General features: G+C 35.5%; 1 protein-coding gene across 3 annotated transcripts in view; it reads right to left on the minus strand.

The window, feature by feature from the left end:
* Positions 1–3395: 3395 nt before the first annotated feature.
* Positions 3396–19793, minus strand: part of PGGT1B (protein geranylgeranyltransferase type I subunit beta) — a 64290-nt gene continuing 47892 nt past the window's right edge. For 2 of the 3 annotated variants that reach the window (XM_012528507.3, XM_058277230.1), the window contains 3 exons: positions 12521–12705; positions 9086–9194; positions 3396–7259 (listed from right to left, as the gene is read on the minus strand). In XM_012528507.3, the coding sequence (XP_012383961.1) occupies positions 7168–7259; positions 9086–9194; positions 12521–12705 (386 nt within the window). In that variant the 3' untranslated portion in view covers positions 3396–7167. The remainder of the gene's footprint in view (positions 7260–9085; positions 9195–12520; positions 12706–19793) is intronic. The other variant, XM_012528506.3, reaches the window with a different exon arrangement.

Raw genomic sequence — 19793 nt, forward strand, 5'->3', positions numbered from 1 at the left:
ATCTTTGGGGCTTAGATTTACAATCTGTAAAATGAAGGCGAGGAGCTGAACTACTAGGGTATTTTCCAATGCCACACTGATAAGTTACAAATATATGTTGTTTTTATTATCAGAAGCCTTTTAAAAAAAAATATTCAAGATCTTAGTGTCCAGGTGGAATGCACATCTTTTTTAGAAAGTGGTTTGGCAAAAGCTACCAGAATTTAAAGCATGCACTCTTTGACCCAATTCCATTTCTATACATTTAGCCCATAGAAAACATGCAAATAAGCAATAATATATTTTTAAGGACCTTATAGTAGTATTTTTATAATTGCAAAAAAGGTAATGACTAATTATGATGTATTTATGCAATGCAATACTATGTGTGGTAGTTTGAGGCTTTTATGGACCACTGAAAAATCATGTCCTTAGAGCTAATCCATTCCTGTGGGTGTGAACTTATCGTAGGTAGGCCCTTTTGATTAGGTTACTTGAGTTGGGGCATGCCCATCGTGGCTCTTAGTCCTCTTACTGCAGTCCTTTATAAATGGGATGAATACAGAGAGAAAAGAGAGAAAACCACAGAAGCTGAGAGAGAAAGCCAGAAGCTGAAGCAACAAAACTCAGAAGACAAGGGAGACCAGCAGATGCTGCCATGTTCCTTGCCATTATGACAAAGGAGACCAGGATCGCCGGCAGCCTGTCTTTGGGAAGAAAGCATCACCTGATGATGCCTTGAACACTTTTCTCAGCCTTGAGCTTGTAAGCTTATAAACTAATAAATTCCCATTGTTAAAAGCCAATCCATTTCTGGGACATTGCATTTTGGCAGTCTAGCAAACTAAACACTATGCGATTGTTAAAAGTACAGTACAGATATTCAAAGGTGTTCATACTATATTGTTGAATAGAAAAAAACTGCAATACAGTATATATAGTATGATCTCATGCCTATGTGTTTATTTTTATAAATGCAATATTGGGATGACTAGTGCTTAAATACGCAGATATTTAAAGACCATATAGCTCAACTATTATTTCACATATATGTCTACTTACAGAGAATATAAAGGTCTGCAGGATTTATAACACAGTGGTGGTTATATCTAGGAAGTGTAGATTGGGGATAGAAGTGGGGAAAGTACTTTCACTTTTACTTTTTAAATAATATTTTAAATTATAAAAATAACATATACCAAGTGTAAAAAAAATTCAAAGTCAAATGACATATTCATTATATCTCTCAAATAAAAACATGATATTTTTATTGAGATGACATTAATTTTATAAATTAACCTAAAGAGAAAAATGTTTTGCTGTTGACTCTTCCTCGCTAAGAACATGAGCTATCTTTTTACTTGTTCAAATCTACTCTTTTGTCTTTCAGATTTTTTTGTGTTTGTTTTTTGTTTTTAAAGTTTTCCTCATATAGATTTTGGACACTTTTTACTAGGTTTATATATATAACTTTCTTTTTTGGTAATCACAAAGGGGGTCTTCTCTTCAACTAAAGATATATTGTTTAGGTTAGTATGTATATACATCAAGTCTTTTATTCTTTGTAGTAAACATTTTTTATTGAACTATAATTATACAAACATAAAACTACACAAATCATAAGTGTACAGCTGGATAAATATTCACAAAATGGATGCACCTATGTAACTAGCACCCAGATCATAGAACAGAACAGAACCAGCACCATAGGGGCACTCCTGATCCCCCTTCTAGTCCCTGTTGAGCTAAAGGAGCCAGTCAAAAAAACAGACAAAACGAACTGATGTAAGTAGAGATCGTGCTTACCTTTGGGGAGGGACATGGTGAGCAAAAGGGGGTGCCGGTTTCTGATATGATAGGGATGTTTGCCTGCTTTGAACTTCATATAAGTGGAATCATAGAGTGCACACTCTTTTGAGTCTGGTGAAAGCAATTGATATTTGTATTTTAACTGTATATAATCTACTACCTTACTAAATTCCCTCATGGTTTATGGTAATTTTTCAACAAATTCTTTTGGGTTTTCTAGAAATAATCATATCTGCAAATCGAGATTTTTACCTTTATTTTAAATTCAAATGTATTTGTTTTCTTTTCATCTAACTGCATTGCCTAAAACCTCCAACACAATACTAAATAGTAGAGGTAACAGTGGGCAACTAAAGTCTTGTTCCTGACTTTTTATTTTGACATTATCTTACTTAAGATATTGGTTTTGGGACTGAGCACAATGTAAATGTTATTCATTGATTTCTATTTATTGTTTTAAATATGGACAAGTACTCAATTTTGTGAAATGCCTTTTCTGGAAAGATGGAGATAATCCAATGACTTTGCTCTTCAACTATCTTAACATGAACATTAATGGATTATCTAATATTGAATTATCCTAACACTCCTACAATAAACTCAACTCAGTCACAAATTACTATCGTTCAAAAGTGCTGTTGGATTGTTTGCTAATAAGATTTCTACATTGATATTCTTAGGAAAGATGGGTCTAGAATTTTCTTTTTGGTGCACCTTTTGGAATCAATGCTATTACATGCACTTTAAAAATGAATTTGGAAATTTTTTCTTTTCTTTGGCACTTTGAGATTCCAGATTCTTCTCCTGGCCTCTGGAATTGTTTAAGCAACACTGGGATTATTTAATCTTTAAATGTTTGGCAGAAATCCCAGTGAAACAATCTGAGGCTGATTTTTTTTTTTTTTTTTTTTTTTGCTAAGGGGCCCTTTAACTATTTGTTTCTTCTAGGGTAATTAGTTCATTTTGACTTTCTGAATCTACTCGGGTAAATTTGGCAAAGTGTATTTTTCAGAAATCAAATATTTTCTCATTTTCAATTTTTTTGCATGTAATTGTTCAGTTTTATAATTTTAAAAAAATTATGATTTTCTCCTTGTCATTTAAATTTTTCAGCATTTGTTCTTTCTCTCCTACCCCCTTTTTTTTTTGAATAGGTTAGCTAGTGGTTTGTCTATTTTACCGAGTTCTCCCTTCTCCCCCTAGAACTAGATTTTGGTTATTTATCAGCTCTGTTTTGGTTTTCTGCTAGTACTTTATGCTTTTATTATTATTAATTCCTTCTTCCTGCTCTCTTTGTTTTTTTCACCCCCCTCTAGTTAAGACTTGGTTGTTTAAATTTTATTTTTTCCCATTTCTATTGATTGAGTACTCAATACTATAAAATTTCCTGTGATAATTGCTATTAACAGTATCATGAAAACACTGTAGATCACAAATAGGTTAAATTCTGTAGCTGCTCAAAACAAAATTTCTTTTACTATCTTCTTTAAAAAAATACCAAAGTGGAGCAGGAATACAAGGCAGGGAATAGTTATTTGAGGTTTTGGACATCATACTTCCCTTCCCATTGTTTCACCACTGTTAAAGAACAAAATGTATATGTGAAATATTGCTTATAATTTACTTTATTAATAATATTTTCACGTAAATAATTATTTTAAAAAGAAACAGTTTCCTCTACAATTCATACCAGCCCAGTATTTTTGATCAATGTGTTGCTGTGGAATGTGAACATTCACTGGTCCATAAAGAAAGAAAATTTCACAAGAAGGCCACATACAGTATAGCAATTAGAATAATAATTTATATTCTTATACTATTAAGTTGTACAAGGAGTCAGATAATACTTTTACCTTGGAATTATTCTCTTTCATTTATAAATATGGTCAGTTTTAACTATGTTTCTTACCTTCAAAACATTGATAGAGGTTCAAAAAAATAATTTGGGCTTATATGCTTTTTATATACTTTTAAAGTCTTTATATACATTCACTAATTTAACTCCCAATGTCTAAGATATGACTTTAAACTTTTTCTCCATCAGATGATGTAGTTTATTTTTTCTCATTAAAAAAAAAAAGTGACTTTGGCAAACAAGTTTAAGAGTAAGCATGCCAATAATAAATGAATCATTTCTCCAAGTATACACTAGTTTTCCCTTTGGAAGGACTGTTAGTTGAAGGTATTTTGTTTTCTATTTAGGAAATGAAAATAAAATTAAATATATTAATACCTAAACAGTGATGCTAGTAATTTACATTTTATATCGGTACTTGCAGAACTAATAATTCAAAAGTTATCACCAAGACTTAAACTTAAACCCAGTTCCTTAAGTGAAGAGATTCCCTTCTCCACTTTAGTACTAGATGCATTTCTTTGAATGTCACTGAGCAACAGTGATGGGTGTGATTTATTGATAATTAACGAAGAGTAGCCTACACTCTCTCCTTTACAATTTGCTAGTTGACATAAGAAAACAAAACAAAATAAATGAACAAAGATGAAACTCAAGTTGCTACCCCCTAAATGGTTACATTTCACTTCCACCTCCCTGAAAATATAAAAATATAAATGACTATGTATAGAGGTGCACCTTTGACTTTTCTTGAGTACTTCTGTTTTTACACATAAATTTTTACTTAATTTGAAAATATTAGAAAAGTATTAGTTTGAAATGAGAGCAGCTAAACCATTTAAATGGAGGGCAACAAATTAAAAAAAAAATCCGAATGCTAAAAATAACTCCGTTATAAAAGTAGAAATATATTTATAATATCACACATTTCAAAAAAATAAACCAAAACACTACATGTCTTTCCTTCAAGCTAAGTTTTTCTCCCCAGAAAGCAAAAAAAGGCAATTACTGCTTTGAGATTAAAATCAAACATAGTTGGAATTACTCCAGCAAAGTCTAAAAAAATGACCTGCACAGCACAAAACTTTCCTTTTCACAATCACACAGTTAAATTACTTTTTCCTCAGCAACATAACAGTCCTATTAAACAATCTCCCTTTACAAAACTATTGTATTAGTTAAGTCTATTTATTCCTGTTATGAAGTTATTAATTATATTTATATAGATCACAAAAGTTTAATTGGCACACTTAAGAATGAAACAAAATAAGTCATTCTTCTTTAAAAAAATTATGGGATCATCTATTTTCAAAGAATAACTCCAGACACTTAATTCAGTAAAGCAATTTTCTACCTTATGCAATTAAACTTTTTAAATGCTAAGTGCCCACTGGAAAATTATCAGTGCTCTATGAAGTGTAAACTTGTTCTGAATATTTGTGTACATTTTATAATATGACATTTGTACTGAAGAGTTTTAAAAAAGATAACCTACACACATACAGTTAATTTGCCTCAAAGAACTTCTTAGAAATACAGTATAAACATTAAAGAACCATGACAGAGTCCACTATGGTTCAAACTTCAACAAAGATTTTCTTGAAACCCAGTACAAAGGTTACTGAGTTAAGAACATATCCCAAAGTGACTTCAGAATGAGATTTGATTGTATGACTCCATCTCGTAAAAAGGGAGCACACTTGGTTATACATGGCTTTTAACCTTGAGCTACAGTTAGGCTACAAAATTCCCATCCCCCAATCTAAAGTCAGTCATGTGGAAATGTGCACATTCTTTGAGCATTGTTTCGAGTCCTTGGTTTTCCAGGTCTGATGCAGATCTCGAAGGCGGTCAGAAGTCCGTGTGCTTATATTCAGGGCAGGATGAACTTTACAAATTCCACTCTCCTCCATTAGTGACAGACCACATATTCCAAAGTACGCATGCAAAGCATCTGAAAATGAAACATTATGAAAGGCATTCTTACTTCTAAAGCTACTATACACACATACACCTACACACACACACATATGTATTTATATTTTTAGGAGATACTGGGGATTGAACACAGGACCTTGTACATGGGAAGCAGGCATTCAACCACTGAGCTACATCTGCTTCCCAATGAGAGTTGTTTTTTTCATGTTTGTTTTTAAGAGGTACTGGGGATCAAACCCAGGACCTCATACTAGGAAATAGGTGCTCAACCACTTGAGCGACATCTGCTCCCCACTACAAAATATTTTAGTTACATATCAACCTGCACATCACTTCATTACAATTTTTATTTTGAAAAATGCTAAATGTATTTTTGGAATATTTCCTTCCTCAAAGTCTCAAACACTAATTTGTTTTAATAACCAGATAATCAAAATCAGGTGATATTCATGAAAATATCATTCCATCATCCTCTAGTTTAAAGGGGAGGAAGAGTACTAGTAACACAAAAATCTCACTTGTAGATTTTCCCTTTCGCTTAACTCCAGAATATATAAATAAAAGGCTTTAACTACATATCATAAAAGGTAAGATTTATTTCTTAAAAAATGGAAACAAATCTCTCAATCTTAAGTGGCAGACCTCCTTCCTCCCCTCCTCCTCCTCCTGGTCCCCCAAAGACCTGTGAGAGTTCCTAAACTATACTATCCTAATAGTATGTTGAATAAAAGGAATGTAAATAAAATAATCCATTCAGGAATGCTGTACTGTATTTAATTTTTTATTTATAGAGTAATGTCAGTTATTCTAAAAATATTTGACTCAACAATAAAAACAAACTTACATTCTCTTTGGTTATAATAATGTGTTCATACCATTACAATTCTTCTGCTCTGGCCTCACTAGTTTCCCATCTTTCAGGGCAGCAACCCTCTTCCATTAAAGCAGCCACTGAAATCACATGGCTGTCTCCTGCTGGAGAGCCTTATATGGGCTTCTCAAGAGCAGAGAGCTCTGCAGTTGTGGGAACACCATGAAAAACACAGTTCTGCAGCAGTCAAGAGTTTTTGCTATTTTTGATAAGGCCATCATTTATGGTCTCATAAGCTACTAAAGTTCAAAACATGTTACCAAGTCAAAATTTGTCAGAGTTAAAGAAAGAATTTTACTTGTTTGAATATCATTTACTATTCAAAATAGGAATGACAAATAGTTGTGCTTACTCAGTGGCATTTATGACAAAACTTTTTCATTTATGCATATCCATCTTAATCCCTTTTCAGGTCTTTTCAGAGATTTCTCTTATAAATGTATATAAAATCCCTTTGTCAAATCTGATACTAGATTTTAATATTAAAGAATCAGCTAATTTCAAAGAATCTCTTTCCATATAAATTGAATTTATCACATAAAGACGTTTTATGTTCTATTGTATATAGGCTTTGAAGATGTTGCAACATATCTAGAAAGCCAGTATTTCAGCGGAGTATTCCCAAAAATGTTAAAAGTTAGCAATTGATTTCTCTAAAAAAAAAAAAAAAAACTTCAATAGTTTTCTTTTTAAAAAGTTATGAATACTCAATAAGTTATTTCAAACTGTTTATATAAGAAATGCTTTCTGGAGAGCAGATGTGGCTCAAGTCCTTTCTTCTCACATGGGAGGCCCTGGGTTTGGTTCCTAAAAAAAAGAAACAAATGAACAACAAGCAAAACAAACTAGATGTTCTATGATAGGAGACGAGTTGAAGAGGTACTTTCAAAACTGGTGATAATAAAAACCATGATTTTATTGTAATGCTGCAAAAATAGTCACCTCTTCCATCTACTTTTATATACTAGTAAATAAGACTCTGTCAGCTTATCAAAAATGTCACTTCTGAATTATTTTAACAAACTCTCAGATTTATTTTTTGGGGGAACCTGTAAAAGGCTTATTTTATTGGAGGTGAGAACATAAGGTGAGGAAGGGACTGGCGGGATGGAGAACACTGATGCTAGATGTAGGTAAGGAGCCAAATCTTGGGAAGGCCTTGGTGGCCATACCAAGGAACGTGGCTCTGAGTGCTGAGAAAGTCTTTGAACAATTTTTTTTATCGCCTCCCACCTTGCGCGGCTTTTTGCGTGCTGTCTGCTCTCTGTGTATTTATTTATTTTTATTTATCCCCCCTCCCACCCCGCAGCTTGTTTTGCTGCCTGCTCTCTGTGTCTATTTGCTGTATGCTTTTTTTTTTTTTTTTTTTGCTTGTCTCCCTTTCTGTTGCCTCACCTTGCTGAGTCAGGTCTCTACGGCACTTGCTGGCTGGGCGGCACTCCTCAGTGCCTGGGCCAGTGGCTCTCCGCAGCATGTGGCTGAGCCTGAGTCACCATATGGTAGACAGGAGCCCAACTGATTGAGCCAGAGCTGCTTCCCAGTCTTTGAACAATTTTAATAGATGCTATAGAAAAGTTTAGTTTAGAGGTTCTTAACTTTTTTCTTGTTAGAGATCCCTCTGAGAATCTGAAGAAAGCCTTGGGCCCAATCTCAGATAAGCACATGCATATGTACACATACACAATGTAAATATGAGGGGAACTAGACTAGAGGCAGGAAGACTAATGATAAGGATGCTGCAGAATCCTAGACCTGAACTTGGATAGTTAGTGCCACCAAGGTTTGGGCACAGGCTAAGGCATGGAGATGATGAGCTGAGCAGGCAGGCTGGGTGTGAGATGCCTATAAATGGCATTCATGTAGTTATTGATGAGGTAGTTTTATATTAGAATATGCAGCTTAGGCATGAGGCCTATCTAGATTTGAGAAACACAGAACTATCTACATATTTTAAATGCCACTATCAACAGAGATTTTTTATTGTCTCCAAAAAACCCATTTGAAAGTACTTGTGAAATACAAGAATCTTTTGCTCTTTACATCTCTGCTACTTATGAATTTAGAAGGCATGGAATATCACATTGTCTGAAGCTCTTCGGATTCTGAATTATAGAGAAGTGAATGGTGGGAGTTCAGATGGCAAGATATCCTGCCTAGGGACAACTGTATTCAAGATTTTAGATTTAATGACTTTTGCAAAGAGTAAGAACTGGTTGCTTTTTGGATTCAGACTGATTTATTCTATTTAATTCCAGTCATAGCTTATAATCCTTGATGATTTGGGATGGGCCAAATGATTCTCTATTTTAGACAGGACCCACTCAAGACTATCTGCCTTCAAGTCTCAAATAAAACATTCCAAGTGAAATATAAGAGAAGAAAAAAAAAGTAAAAAACAAAGCAAACTATACCAATGCATCTTGATAACCAATTCCTTCCTTCATATCCACCACTACTTTAAAGCGATATGAAACTTAAAACAATCTACCATTTTCTTTTTTACACACAGGAAATTTAAAACTCTGGTTACATTTTCTATCATATACCCTTTCTGACAAAGATACTCGATGATCTATTTATTTAAGTAATAAACAAAAGAAAAGTTTTTCTGGATTCATATTAAAGAAAATTACCTGGATGACTATCTGGCCACTTAGCAAATCCGCCTACAAGGCGATCTTGAGTTGATAAGATGTAATTTCTATTTTTTTCAAAGTTAGTGTATTGGAAAACTTTCAGGAGCTGAAACAACAAGTATAAATTTATTGACATTAATCTTTCACATCAACCTTTGGCTCAAAATTCAGACATGTATAATTTAAATATGTTTTTCTCTAACTACAGTGCTCAGATCAAGACTCTAGGGACTGGAGCACTTGAAACTAGCCAACCATATTACCTTTTTAAAAAATCATCTTATCAAATACACTCTCCCTTTCTCGACCTACTTACCATTTCCTTCTTTTGAGCCAGGTCAGAGTAAGCTCTTTGCATCACTTTAAACTAGGTTCTAAATAAAACTTTCTCAACATGCTCAACCTAATCAGTCTTTAAAAAGTATAATTTTATCACCCATATTTTAACTCTTGTGATAGGATTTTGATCTATTGCAAGAAAGAGCAAGAAAAATTATAAACTAGATGCTTGAGACAGGGTTGTTTGAGAATAGTAAAAACAAAACAAAAAAATTATAGTTCTTTTATTAGGAAAGATAAAAGGTGAAAGAAAATATGATTGCAACACACAAAAAAACTATCTAGCTCCATGCATTTGACTTCTCTCCAAGATTCTATTAAGAAAAAATTAAATAAAAAAACTGTGAAGAAAACAGGAGGGGTGAATAGTAGAGAAGAGTTCAACAAATTTCTGTAAGACAGAAAAGCAGATGAAAGTGTGTTAATGAATCAAAGTGAGCCATGGAAAATATTGGTGATTAATGGAAGAAGGCATTATTTAGTTCTTAGAAAGAAAAAGGAAAGTAATTAGGAATTCCAAGAAGAATAAAACTTGTAAGAAAGCTATGGTATAAATAATAAACACAAAAAACATGATTTATTTTAAGTAACATAACATAAGGACTCTTGAACAGAGTGCGTCATTCATTATATAAAAAGAACTATAATCTTATCACTATACCTGGTTCGGCAATGAACATTATTTACCCTATCATAGTAAGTGCTGATTTGATTATGGTTACTGAACAATATATGAAAGTTAACAACTTTGACATTAAAAATAACTGATGGAACTGGAAGGTAGAAGGGGAGGAGAAAAGGTTCAGAACTAAAATTATATAACCAGTAACAATTTGCTAGAAAATGAGAAAGTTAAATTTTCATTTTTTATAGTTGGGAATCAAAGCTATGTCTTTAGGTAATAAATCAAGAAATCCATAATATTTAGTTTTAAAATAAAAATTAAAACACTTTTACTTGATGTGATATTTAATTTTTAATTATTTTATCAAAATGATGAAAAAATTAAATATCAAATCAAATCAAAGTTGGAATAAAAGTAACTGGGGTCATATCAAAAAGACTCAGAAGTCATCTTAAAGGAGTCTATACTAGCTAAAGAAAGGAAAATTTGAGCATCAAAAAGAACTGTAATGGATTAAAACACAAAATTTATTGCTTCACAATGATACTCAAAGAAAAAAAACTAAAGCTCAAACATTTCATTGGAAATCTTCAGGGAATGCTAGGAAACACTGTTTTTTTAAACAACAATAACAATAAGACAAAGAAGTATTTATCTGTTCTTCTCTCTCAAAACTATACATCAGGGTACAACTGATAAAGTTCTTTACAAAAGATTCTTGTTACTACATTTAGAAAAGAATGACAGAATTAGAATATCACCGTTTTGCATCCCCTAATGACATAACTGATCTAAGGATGGTTGCTAAAACCATTTGACAAAAATGGTTGAATTCTATAATGGATGAATCATGTTGACAACCCTGGTGCCCAATGATCTGAAAAGGAGAGACAACCAGATATTATGTGCCTCTTCACGTGATGCAATAGGAAATTTACATCATCACTGGCTAGATATTAGATGATAATAAGGAATTATAACTAATTTTTTTAGGTATGATAACAACACTAAAGGAATGTTTTTAAAAATTTTTTTGTTCAGAAATTATACTGAAGAATTTCCAGATAATAGAAAAAAATGGTTTCTGGGATTTGCCTCAAAATAATAGTCAGAGGGAACTGGATAGGAGTATAGACAAAGGAATGCTGGCATTGGGGTGAAAATTGTTGATCAACCAGTGTTGATGGACACTTGGGAGTTCATTATACTATTCTCTCTGCTTCTAGTCTCTCTACAGATCTCTACTTTGACTATGTTTGAAAATCCCCATAAATAAAAAATTGGTATATCTGAGGAATGGCACTGGAGGTAGGGGGAGTCAGGGAGGATGCTGCCTTCATTTTAAGTCATTCTCTATTCTGAATTTGTTTCAAACCATATGCAAGAATTTTGTATAAGAAAAATTTGGGGTATTATACAGAAGATGAACATAAACTTTTGTTAGATTCCAGAATACCAGAACTAAGTGATACTTAAAGGTGAAAAGGTAATTTTAAGATTAAAAAAACCGATGGGGGGAAGCGGACTTGGCCCAGTGGTTAGGGCGTCCGTCTACCACATGGGAGGTCCGCGGTTCAAACCCTGGGCCTCCTTGACCTGTGTGCAGCTGGCCCATGTGCAATGCTGATGCACGCAAGGAGTGCTGTGCCATGCAGGGTGTCCCCTGCATAGGGGAGCCCCACATGCAAGGAGTGTGTCCCGTAAGGAGAGCCACCCAGCGTGAAAGAAAGTGCAGCCTGCCCAGGAATGGCGCCACACACACGGAGAGCTGACATAGCAAGATGATGCAACAAAAAGAAACACAGATTCCTGTGCCGCTGACAGCAACAGAAGTGGACAAAGAAGAAGATGCAGCAAATAGGCACAGAGAACAGACAACTGGGGTGGAGGGGAGGGGAGAGAAATAAATAAATAAATCTTTAAAAAAAAAAGCAAAAACAAAAAACCTATGGGTATTTAGTGGCTAATATCCTTACAGAAATAGGTATATAAATAGTAGAGATATAGAAAAACACATGTGCATACCAAACAAGTTTCAGAAAGTTTTTGACAAATTAACAAATAGTAGAAAACTTTAAATGTTTTTTTAAAGGAATGAACCATGGTTTATCTTTTAAGATTAATACCTTCCTGGAAGCCTTTATTAGTATCATTTTCAGACAGATCCCTGCACTAGAGGGGCTACTGGTCAGTTTTGGTAAGAAGTTTTTTTTATGGCCTTATACATACTTTCTTTTTATAAGTTCTGGGACACTTTGAATTTTATAAGAATGGAAAATTTCAAGTAATCCAGAAGATAACTGAAGTCTATAGAAAAACCATACAGGAGTATAGCTTTGCCAGAGTAACAGGAAGAACTTAGTAGCCTAAATCTAAAAATATTTTATGCTTTTTATAAAGACCAAGCCCTTCAGCAAATTTTATATGAACATGGATTATAGGTTTCTCATTTTTATCATTTCTCTTACCTTCAGAGTTGCTCCTACCCAAAAAGAGTAACAGGTGTCTACAGGCTTATTAGGTCTTCCATGATAACCATTTTGTTGTCTCATTATACACCACCTCTTTATCCTATTCAATTCTTTTTCTGAAAAAACTTCTTCTAGTTTACCCATCAGACACAGTGATGCAATGCCACAAAAAGTTGATCCTCCTGTGAATCAAAACCACACAGTGGTTCAAAATTCAAATTAGATGCCTATGAAAAGGATACAAAATGGTTGGGGAAATAAAAAATTCTAGAAAAGAGTGAACTGAAACTAATTTAAATATAAAAAAATTAAAATTTAAAATCACTATTAAACACTAAAGTCTTCGATATAAAAGAATAAACAAATTTGAAGTTAACAGAACATTTTACTTACAGAGAAAACTAAGACTTGGGGGAGATTAAGAAAGTTGTTTAAAAAAACCTGGTTAATTGCAGAGTTGAACTAAAATCTATGTTGTACTGACTGCTGCCCAGGACCCTACCATCTGAGTCTGATTTTATTTCCCTTAAAGACAGCATTTTGTGTATGAATTGAGGTACTATCTGCCTCAGCTACAGATTAATTTTCAGATATAATGTAAACAAGGTAGCAGCTGGTAGGCAGATATGGTAACTAGCCAGCTTAAGAATTTTTAAGGAAGAAAAGTTTAAAGAGAGGGGAGGGTGTAGAGAGGGAGAGAGAGAGAAAAGAAAACAATATATGCACCCAAGACTTAAAAATATATCAATACTTACTCTGGTGGCTTGAATAATGGCCCCCAAAGATATCCAGGTACTAATCCCCTGGAACCAGCAAATGTTACCTTATATGGCAAAAGAGACTTTGCAGATTTGACTAAGTCAAAGATCTTGAAATGGGGGGATTATCCTAGATTATCTGGATGGTCCCTAAATATAATCAAAAGTTTCCTTATAAGAGGGAGGCAGAGGGAGATAAGACGACAGATAGAAAAGGCAATGTGACTATGAAGCAGAAATTAGAGTGATGTGGCGAAAAGCCAAGGACTGTCAGCAGGTACCAGAGTCTGGAAAAGGCAAGGAATAGATTCTCTCCTGGAACTTCCAGAAGGAAACAGCCCTGCCAATACTTTGATTTTAGCCCTAGAAGACTCACTTTGGACTTCTGGTCTCCAGAACTATAAAAGAATAAATTTCTGTCTTTTAAAGCTCCTAAATTTGCAGTAAAATGTTACAGCAGCAACGGGAAATAAACTGACAAAGGTAATCACTTTTCTCAGGAAATGAAAAGTCAATATTTTTGAGAAGCAACACTTTCCATTAGCGCTATTTGTTGTCAACTCCATACATCTGGAAATACCTCTATTTCTAATTTATTACAACCCCACCTAATGATTTTTATTCATTTCAGCAAATTAAATGGATTGCTATTAGGCCAGTGGACCTTGAGATTGTTTTTGTGAATTCCAAAGGGAAAGGTTATTTTTGTTAACGACTCTATTCTTCTGGGTGTGATATCCTTTGATTGCATTAAATTCAGTTGAGGGGACTTTGATTAGATTGCTTTTGGACTTTTGACTGGACTATGTCAGTGAGGTATGACTCAGGTTGTCTCTGCCCCCTTGCTGGGTCTGATATAAATGGATACTGACAGACCTAGGAAAAGGAAGCTCCAAGTTTGACCCTGCCATGTAAGAGAGAGGATTTGCTTAAGCACGAAGCCCCAAGAGGCTGGGCCCACGAAGCAGCTCAAGAGGAACGGGTAAGCCCAGAGTGGAAGGCTGAAACCTTGGCAGAAATTGGCAGCCATCCTGCTTCATCACATGGCAACATGCCAGGATCAACAGTAGCTCACTCTGGTGAGAAAACATCTCTAATGGTGCTTGAGTTTGGACTTTTCATGGCCTTGGAACCATAAACTTTTACCCCCAAAAAAACCCCTTTATAAAAACCAACCCATTTCTGGTACTTTGCATCAGCAGCACTTTGGCAAACTAAAACAGGTCTATTCTCTAACTTCCATTTTGGTGTTACAAATCTTGGATGTACTCTCTAGCAAAAGAAAGAAGTGGATTTCCACTAGAAAACTCAAAGCAGCTATCATATTCAAAGAGTCACTGCCAGTAAGAACTGTTTAATCTTCAGAATCTTCTTCCCCCACTAGTTGAGAAATCAATTTTGGTCTTTAGTAAGCTAAAATAGAAAAGTAAAACAAATTCACCATCATCTCTTAGACTAATTTCTGTTAAGCAGCTATCAATACTATTTCCTCTTCAATTACTCATTAGTTTCACTCTCATCCATAACAACCTAGCTATGACTTCAGGAATTATTGTATCATTCAAGATAAAGCCTCTAATATATAGTATGCAATCTTTAAAACTACCTACCAAAAAGTAAAAAGAAGCATTTAAATGTTATCCTCCAAAGCACTTCTTAGGATTCTTTAAAGCAAACTGGCATAACTGAAAGTAAAAAACACTTTTAACTTTGCCCCAAATCACCAGATTTTGAAAATGGTAACTCAGAAGTAAGCTTGGGCAAAACTGTGAAGGTTAGGGAAAGAGAAATGAGGAGAAACAGGTACAGCTGAAGTATTTCAGACAAATACTAGCAAAATCCAGAGGTGAGAACATTTGGAGAACGCTAGGGTAACAGTTTTTATTTACAGCCTAGGGTGCATAGAAGGATCATTCACATGTGAGTTTTGAAAACTAAGCTGGAATTGGATTATGCAGGACCTCAAATACTAAACTAAATGATCTAAATATGGGCAGAATGATATTGCTGAATAAGTACAGGGTTTAAAGTAGATTATGGCACTTAGGGGACATGTGGGCCTAGGTATGTTAACTTCTCTAAGTAAATGACAATAACGTGGTGATTTTATACTGTGTCAATTTGACTAAGCTGGAATTCTATTTCCCAGAATCCTCTTCTCTGTATGGACTGGAGTTAGCGTTGGAAAACAAAGAAATTTGAGTGAGAAGGGGAATAGGAGTCATTACTGTGATTTTGGTTAGAGGAGGTAAGAGACAAGTGCAGAGAGGTGGTGGGAGATTCCAGCTAGCCCTTACACTCCTCCATCCTTGGCATCCAAGTTCTTTACCCCAGGCCCACAAATAACATAGAAGCAACAGCCTTTCACAGGTTTTACAACAGCAGTAGCACTGTGGCAGCTTGATGTGCCTGGCTTTCTAGATTCCTTCGCAAGGTATGACTGGTGCACCTGTGTCAGTACTTCAGGAGGGCTGGTCAGTGACTTTTCCCCAATCCACCACAACTGTGGATCTTTTCCCACAATTGTGTAAAATTTTATTCCTATAATCAATCATTTATTCTTAATACTCATAGTGGTTTTGCTTCTCAGATTTAATCCTAATACAAAGTTGTCTAGCCTTGGGGGGTACACAGCAGCTGCTTAATAAATAAGTTATCTTCCTTTTAGTCTGTGGATCAGAGATTATTAATTTGTGATTTATGGAGGACAAATGGTATGACTAGCAAAAATGAAAAACAAAAAACAAACAAATAAAAAATCAGAAGGAGATTAAACCACCAAATATGGCTTCCCCTGAAAAGCCAGTATATCTAATAGTTTTCCCACATTACTGAAGAGTAACAGACTTGGGAAGAAGGAAGGAGAAAATGGGCTTTAAAAATATACAATTTGGGATGCTGAAGTGATTATTAAGGTAGATATGAGAGGCAGACAAATGGAAAAGGGATTATGTCGAAGCAGAAATATAGATTTGGAAACAGTTTTGGGTGCCAATTAACAATATAATTGATGAAGCCATCTGTTAACTCATTTCAACTATGTGCCGAGCACGTTATATAGGTGTAAGACATACAGCAGTGAATATAACAGGTAAAAATTTCTGTTCTCCTGATGTTCAAATAATGTGGAGGGAGACAGACTATAGACAAACAGACAAAATATAGTTCATTTATAAGCTATAAGTGATATGAAGAAAAATAAAACCAGAAAAAGGGCTAGGGAATGATGTGTAAGTAGGTGGGTGACTTGTGATTCTAAACAGGGGGTAAGTATGTGGGTGGTGTGTAATTTTAAATAGGGGCTTAGGGAAGGGCTTGCTGAAAACATATCATTTGAGCAAACATCTGATGGATGTGAGGGAGAGCCAGGTGTATGCTGGAGGTGGGGGTGGGGGATTCTATATAGAACGGACAGCAAGGAAAAAGCTCTGAGATTTAGGAAAAAGAAAAGAAGAAAATTAGTCTGAGGAGAAAACTTTCCACAAGATCCATCTATGGTAAAGAGTTAAGAGAAAGAAATAAAGACGGTGAAGGAGCCAGGAATAATTTTTCAGCAGGAAGGACAGCAAGAATGCAGTATTTCAAGAAAGAAGGGGAGGTTCATAGCCTCAAATGATTCGATAGCTGAAGATGAAAAATGAGAAAAAGACATTGGAGTTGAAATGTTGGTATTCTGACTATATAGAAAATTAAAGAATAAGCTGTAAGGAAGGGAGAGTATTGTATCTGGACCACTTTTTCAAGAGTAGTAACAACAAAAGGAAGGAAAAGGGTGAACATGATGACTTGATGGGGTGGGTCAAACTGTGAGATGACTTTTAGGAAGAGGTTTTATCACTTGCCAGTGTAGACAGTGATGAGGGAGAAAAGATGGGTATTCCAAAGTCCTCTACGGTAGTATTTCCCAATCTGTCTAAATCTCACAGCACATAAATACAAACTGTAGGGCATATTCTGGTAAACTGAAGAGCGTACTCTTGGCTACAGGCAACTTTATCAGGGACTTCAGTCATCCAGGTCAAATCACTGCCTGGTTGCTCCAAAGATTGAGGGAGCAATATCTTGGCACACCCATAACTCATTTGAGGTACACCAGTATACTGTGTGACTCTAGTTGGTAAGCCCTCTGTATTAGTCAGCCAAAGGGGTGCTGATGCAAAATACCAGAAACTGGTCGGTTTTTATAAAGGGTATTTATTTGGGGTAGGAGCTTACAGATATCAGGCTATAAAACAACTTACTTCCTTCACCAACATCTATTTTCACATGTTGGAGCAAGGTGGCTGCCAACAGCTGCAAGGTTTCAGGCTTCTTGAGTTCCTCCTTTCCAGGGTCTTGCCTCTCTCTGGGTTCAAGGTTCCTTTCTTCCCAGAACTTGCTTCTTCCTGGGCTCAGGGTTCCTCTCTTCCTGGGGTTGGCTTCTCTTTCCTGGCTTGCTTCTATTTCCTCTGTGAGCTTTCTTCCTGGGGCTCCAGGTTAAGGCTTCAGCATCAAACTCCAACATCAAAAACCCCCAACTCTGTCCTTTGCCATGCCTTTTATCCCTTGGTGGGTGGGGACTCAATGCCCTAATGACATGGCCAAATCAAAGCCCTAATCATAACTCATCATGCCCAGATACAGACCAGATTACAAACATAACCCAATATCTATTTTTGGAATTCATAACCATATCAAACTGCTACACCCTCCTCTAGGATTTTAGATTTCAAACCTACCAAACCAACTGTATTTATTAGTTAGCCAAAAGGGGTGCTGATACAAAGTACTAGAACTCTGTTGGCTTTTATAAAGGGTATTTATTAGGGGTAGAAGTCTACAGTTACATGGCCCCAGAGTCCAACTCAAGGTACCATAAGAGGCACCTTCTCACCCAAAGTCACTTGCCATGTGTTGAAGCAAGATGGTAGGCGATGTCTGTGAGGGTTCACTCTTCCTTCTTCCTCTTAAGGCTCTGTGGTCTCAGCTTCTTCTGATCTCAGCTGTAGGCTGGTATAGGCTCATCTCTCTCCCTGGGGCTCATTTCTTTCCAGGCTCAGCTGCTCTCTTCTCTTCACAAGGTCAGCTATGGACTATCAGGCTCATCTTTCTTCCTGAAGCCTCTGCCATGTCTAAAGAGCTGTCTCTCTTCCTCTGCCTTGTCTTTTTCTGTTTGAGTACCCACCCACCAAGGGGGTGGGGAATTAAAGCCCTACTGACATGGCTAAATCAAAGCCCTAATCTTAATTTACTCAAGTAAACATAACCTTTGAATTTAATACAAAGGGTATCAAGGCCAGAGGAACCAACCAGTTTACAAACATCACCAATTTCTCTTTTTGAATTCATAAATAATATCAAACTGCCACACCAATTTAGAGGGAAAAAAGGAAGATGTAAGCTTTTTTTTTTAACAGAGGTACTGGGGATTGAACCTAGAACCTTGTACATGGGAAGTGGAAGTGGGCACTCAACCACTGAGCCACATCCACTCCCCAATGAGAGGTGTTTTATTTTTTCTTTCTTTCATTTGTTTGTTTCTAGGAGATCCTGGGGACCAAATCCAGGACCCTGTACTTGGAAAGCAGGTGCTCAACCACTTGAACTACATCCGCTTCCCAAACTATAAGCTTTTCATGAACCTTAGTCCATCATTGATGATCCTAATGGGTGCAATCCTAATCAAGTCATACCAACTAAAAATCACTACTTGTGTGACTCAAGAAGGAAGATTTTTTTCCTGAAAGGATCCATTAAAGAGTATCATATTTGAGAGGCATCCTCCATTTCATATCCCAGAAAACATAACTCCAACTTCTTCCAAACAACAGTGTATATCCCACAGGTCCCCTGGTGTGGTGAGTTGTCTTCTCAGCCAGAGTGCTCATTAACACCATCTATAACAGTGAGTACCAGACCCTTGTCTTTGCAGGAATTCTTAGAGCTGCCACGTTTCCTCTTTGTACAACTACAAGTATAGCCCTCCTTATCATGTGGTGATGACCAGTAACATAATTGTTATTGTCAGCTCCCCCAACCCCCAATCTCAAATAGACTCATTCAGGCACACACAAGAATTATGGTTTCTTAATTATAGTATGCCTTCAAAGGAAAATCCAATACAGCTTACTATATGCCCCTCAGTGATTATGTACTCTACAAATACCTAAATTGAAGGAGAGAATGAAGATGTGAGAGAGGAAAGAGATAAGTAATAGGACAAGCAATTTGAGACCAAATTCATACAAGGATAAGGGGTCAAGAATGTATATTAAAAATGTTTTTGTACATGTTCTATAGTATATAAACCACTTACCCTATATAATTGTCTTTTATAATCCTGGCAACAATTTTAAAGAAAGATAGGATTATTTTTATTCTGTAGATGAGGAAACCCTCAGAGATTAAGTGATGAGTCAGGGTCACATAACTAAGTACATATCAGAGTTGAGTCCTGAATATTGATCTTCTGTTCTACTCTATCCAAGCTGGCAGAGGGAAGGAGACAACAGATGAGCACACAAAAACTGCTG

Source organism: Dasypus novemcinctus, chromosome 2 (assembly GCF_030445035.2).
Source record: "Dasypus novemcinctus isolate mDasNov1 chromosome 2, mDasNov1.1.hap2, whole genome shotgun sequence".
Classification (NCBI taxonomy): Eukaryota; Metazoa; Chordata; class Mammalia; order Cingulata; family Dasypodidae; genus Dasypus; species Dasypus novemcinctus.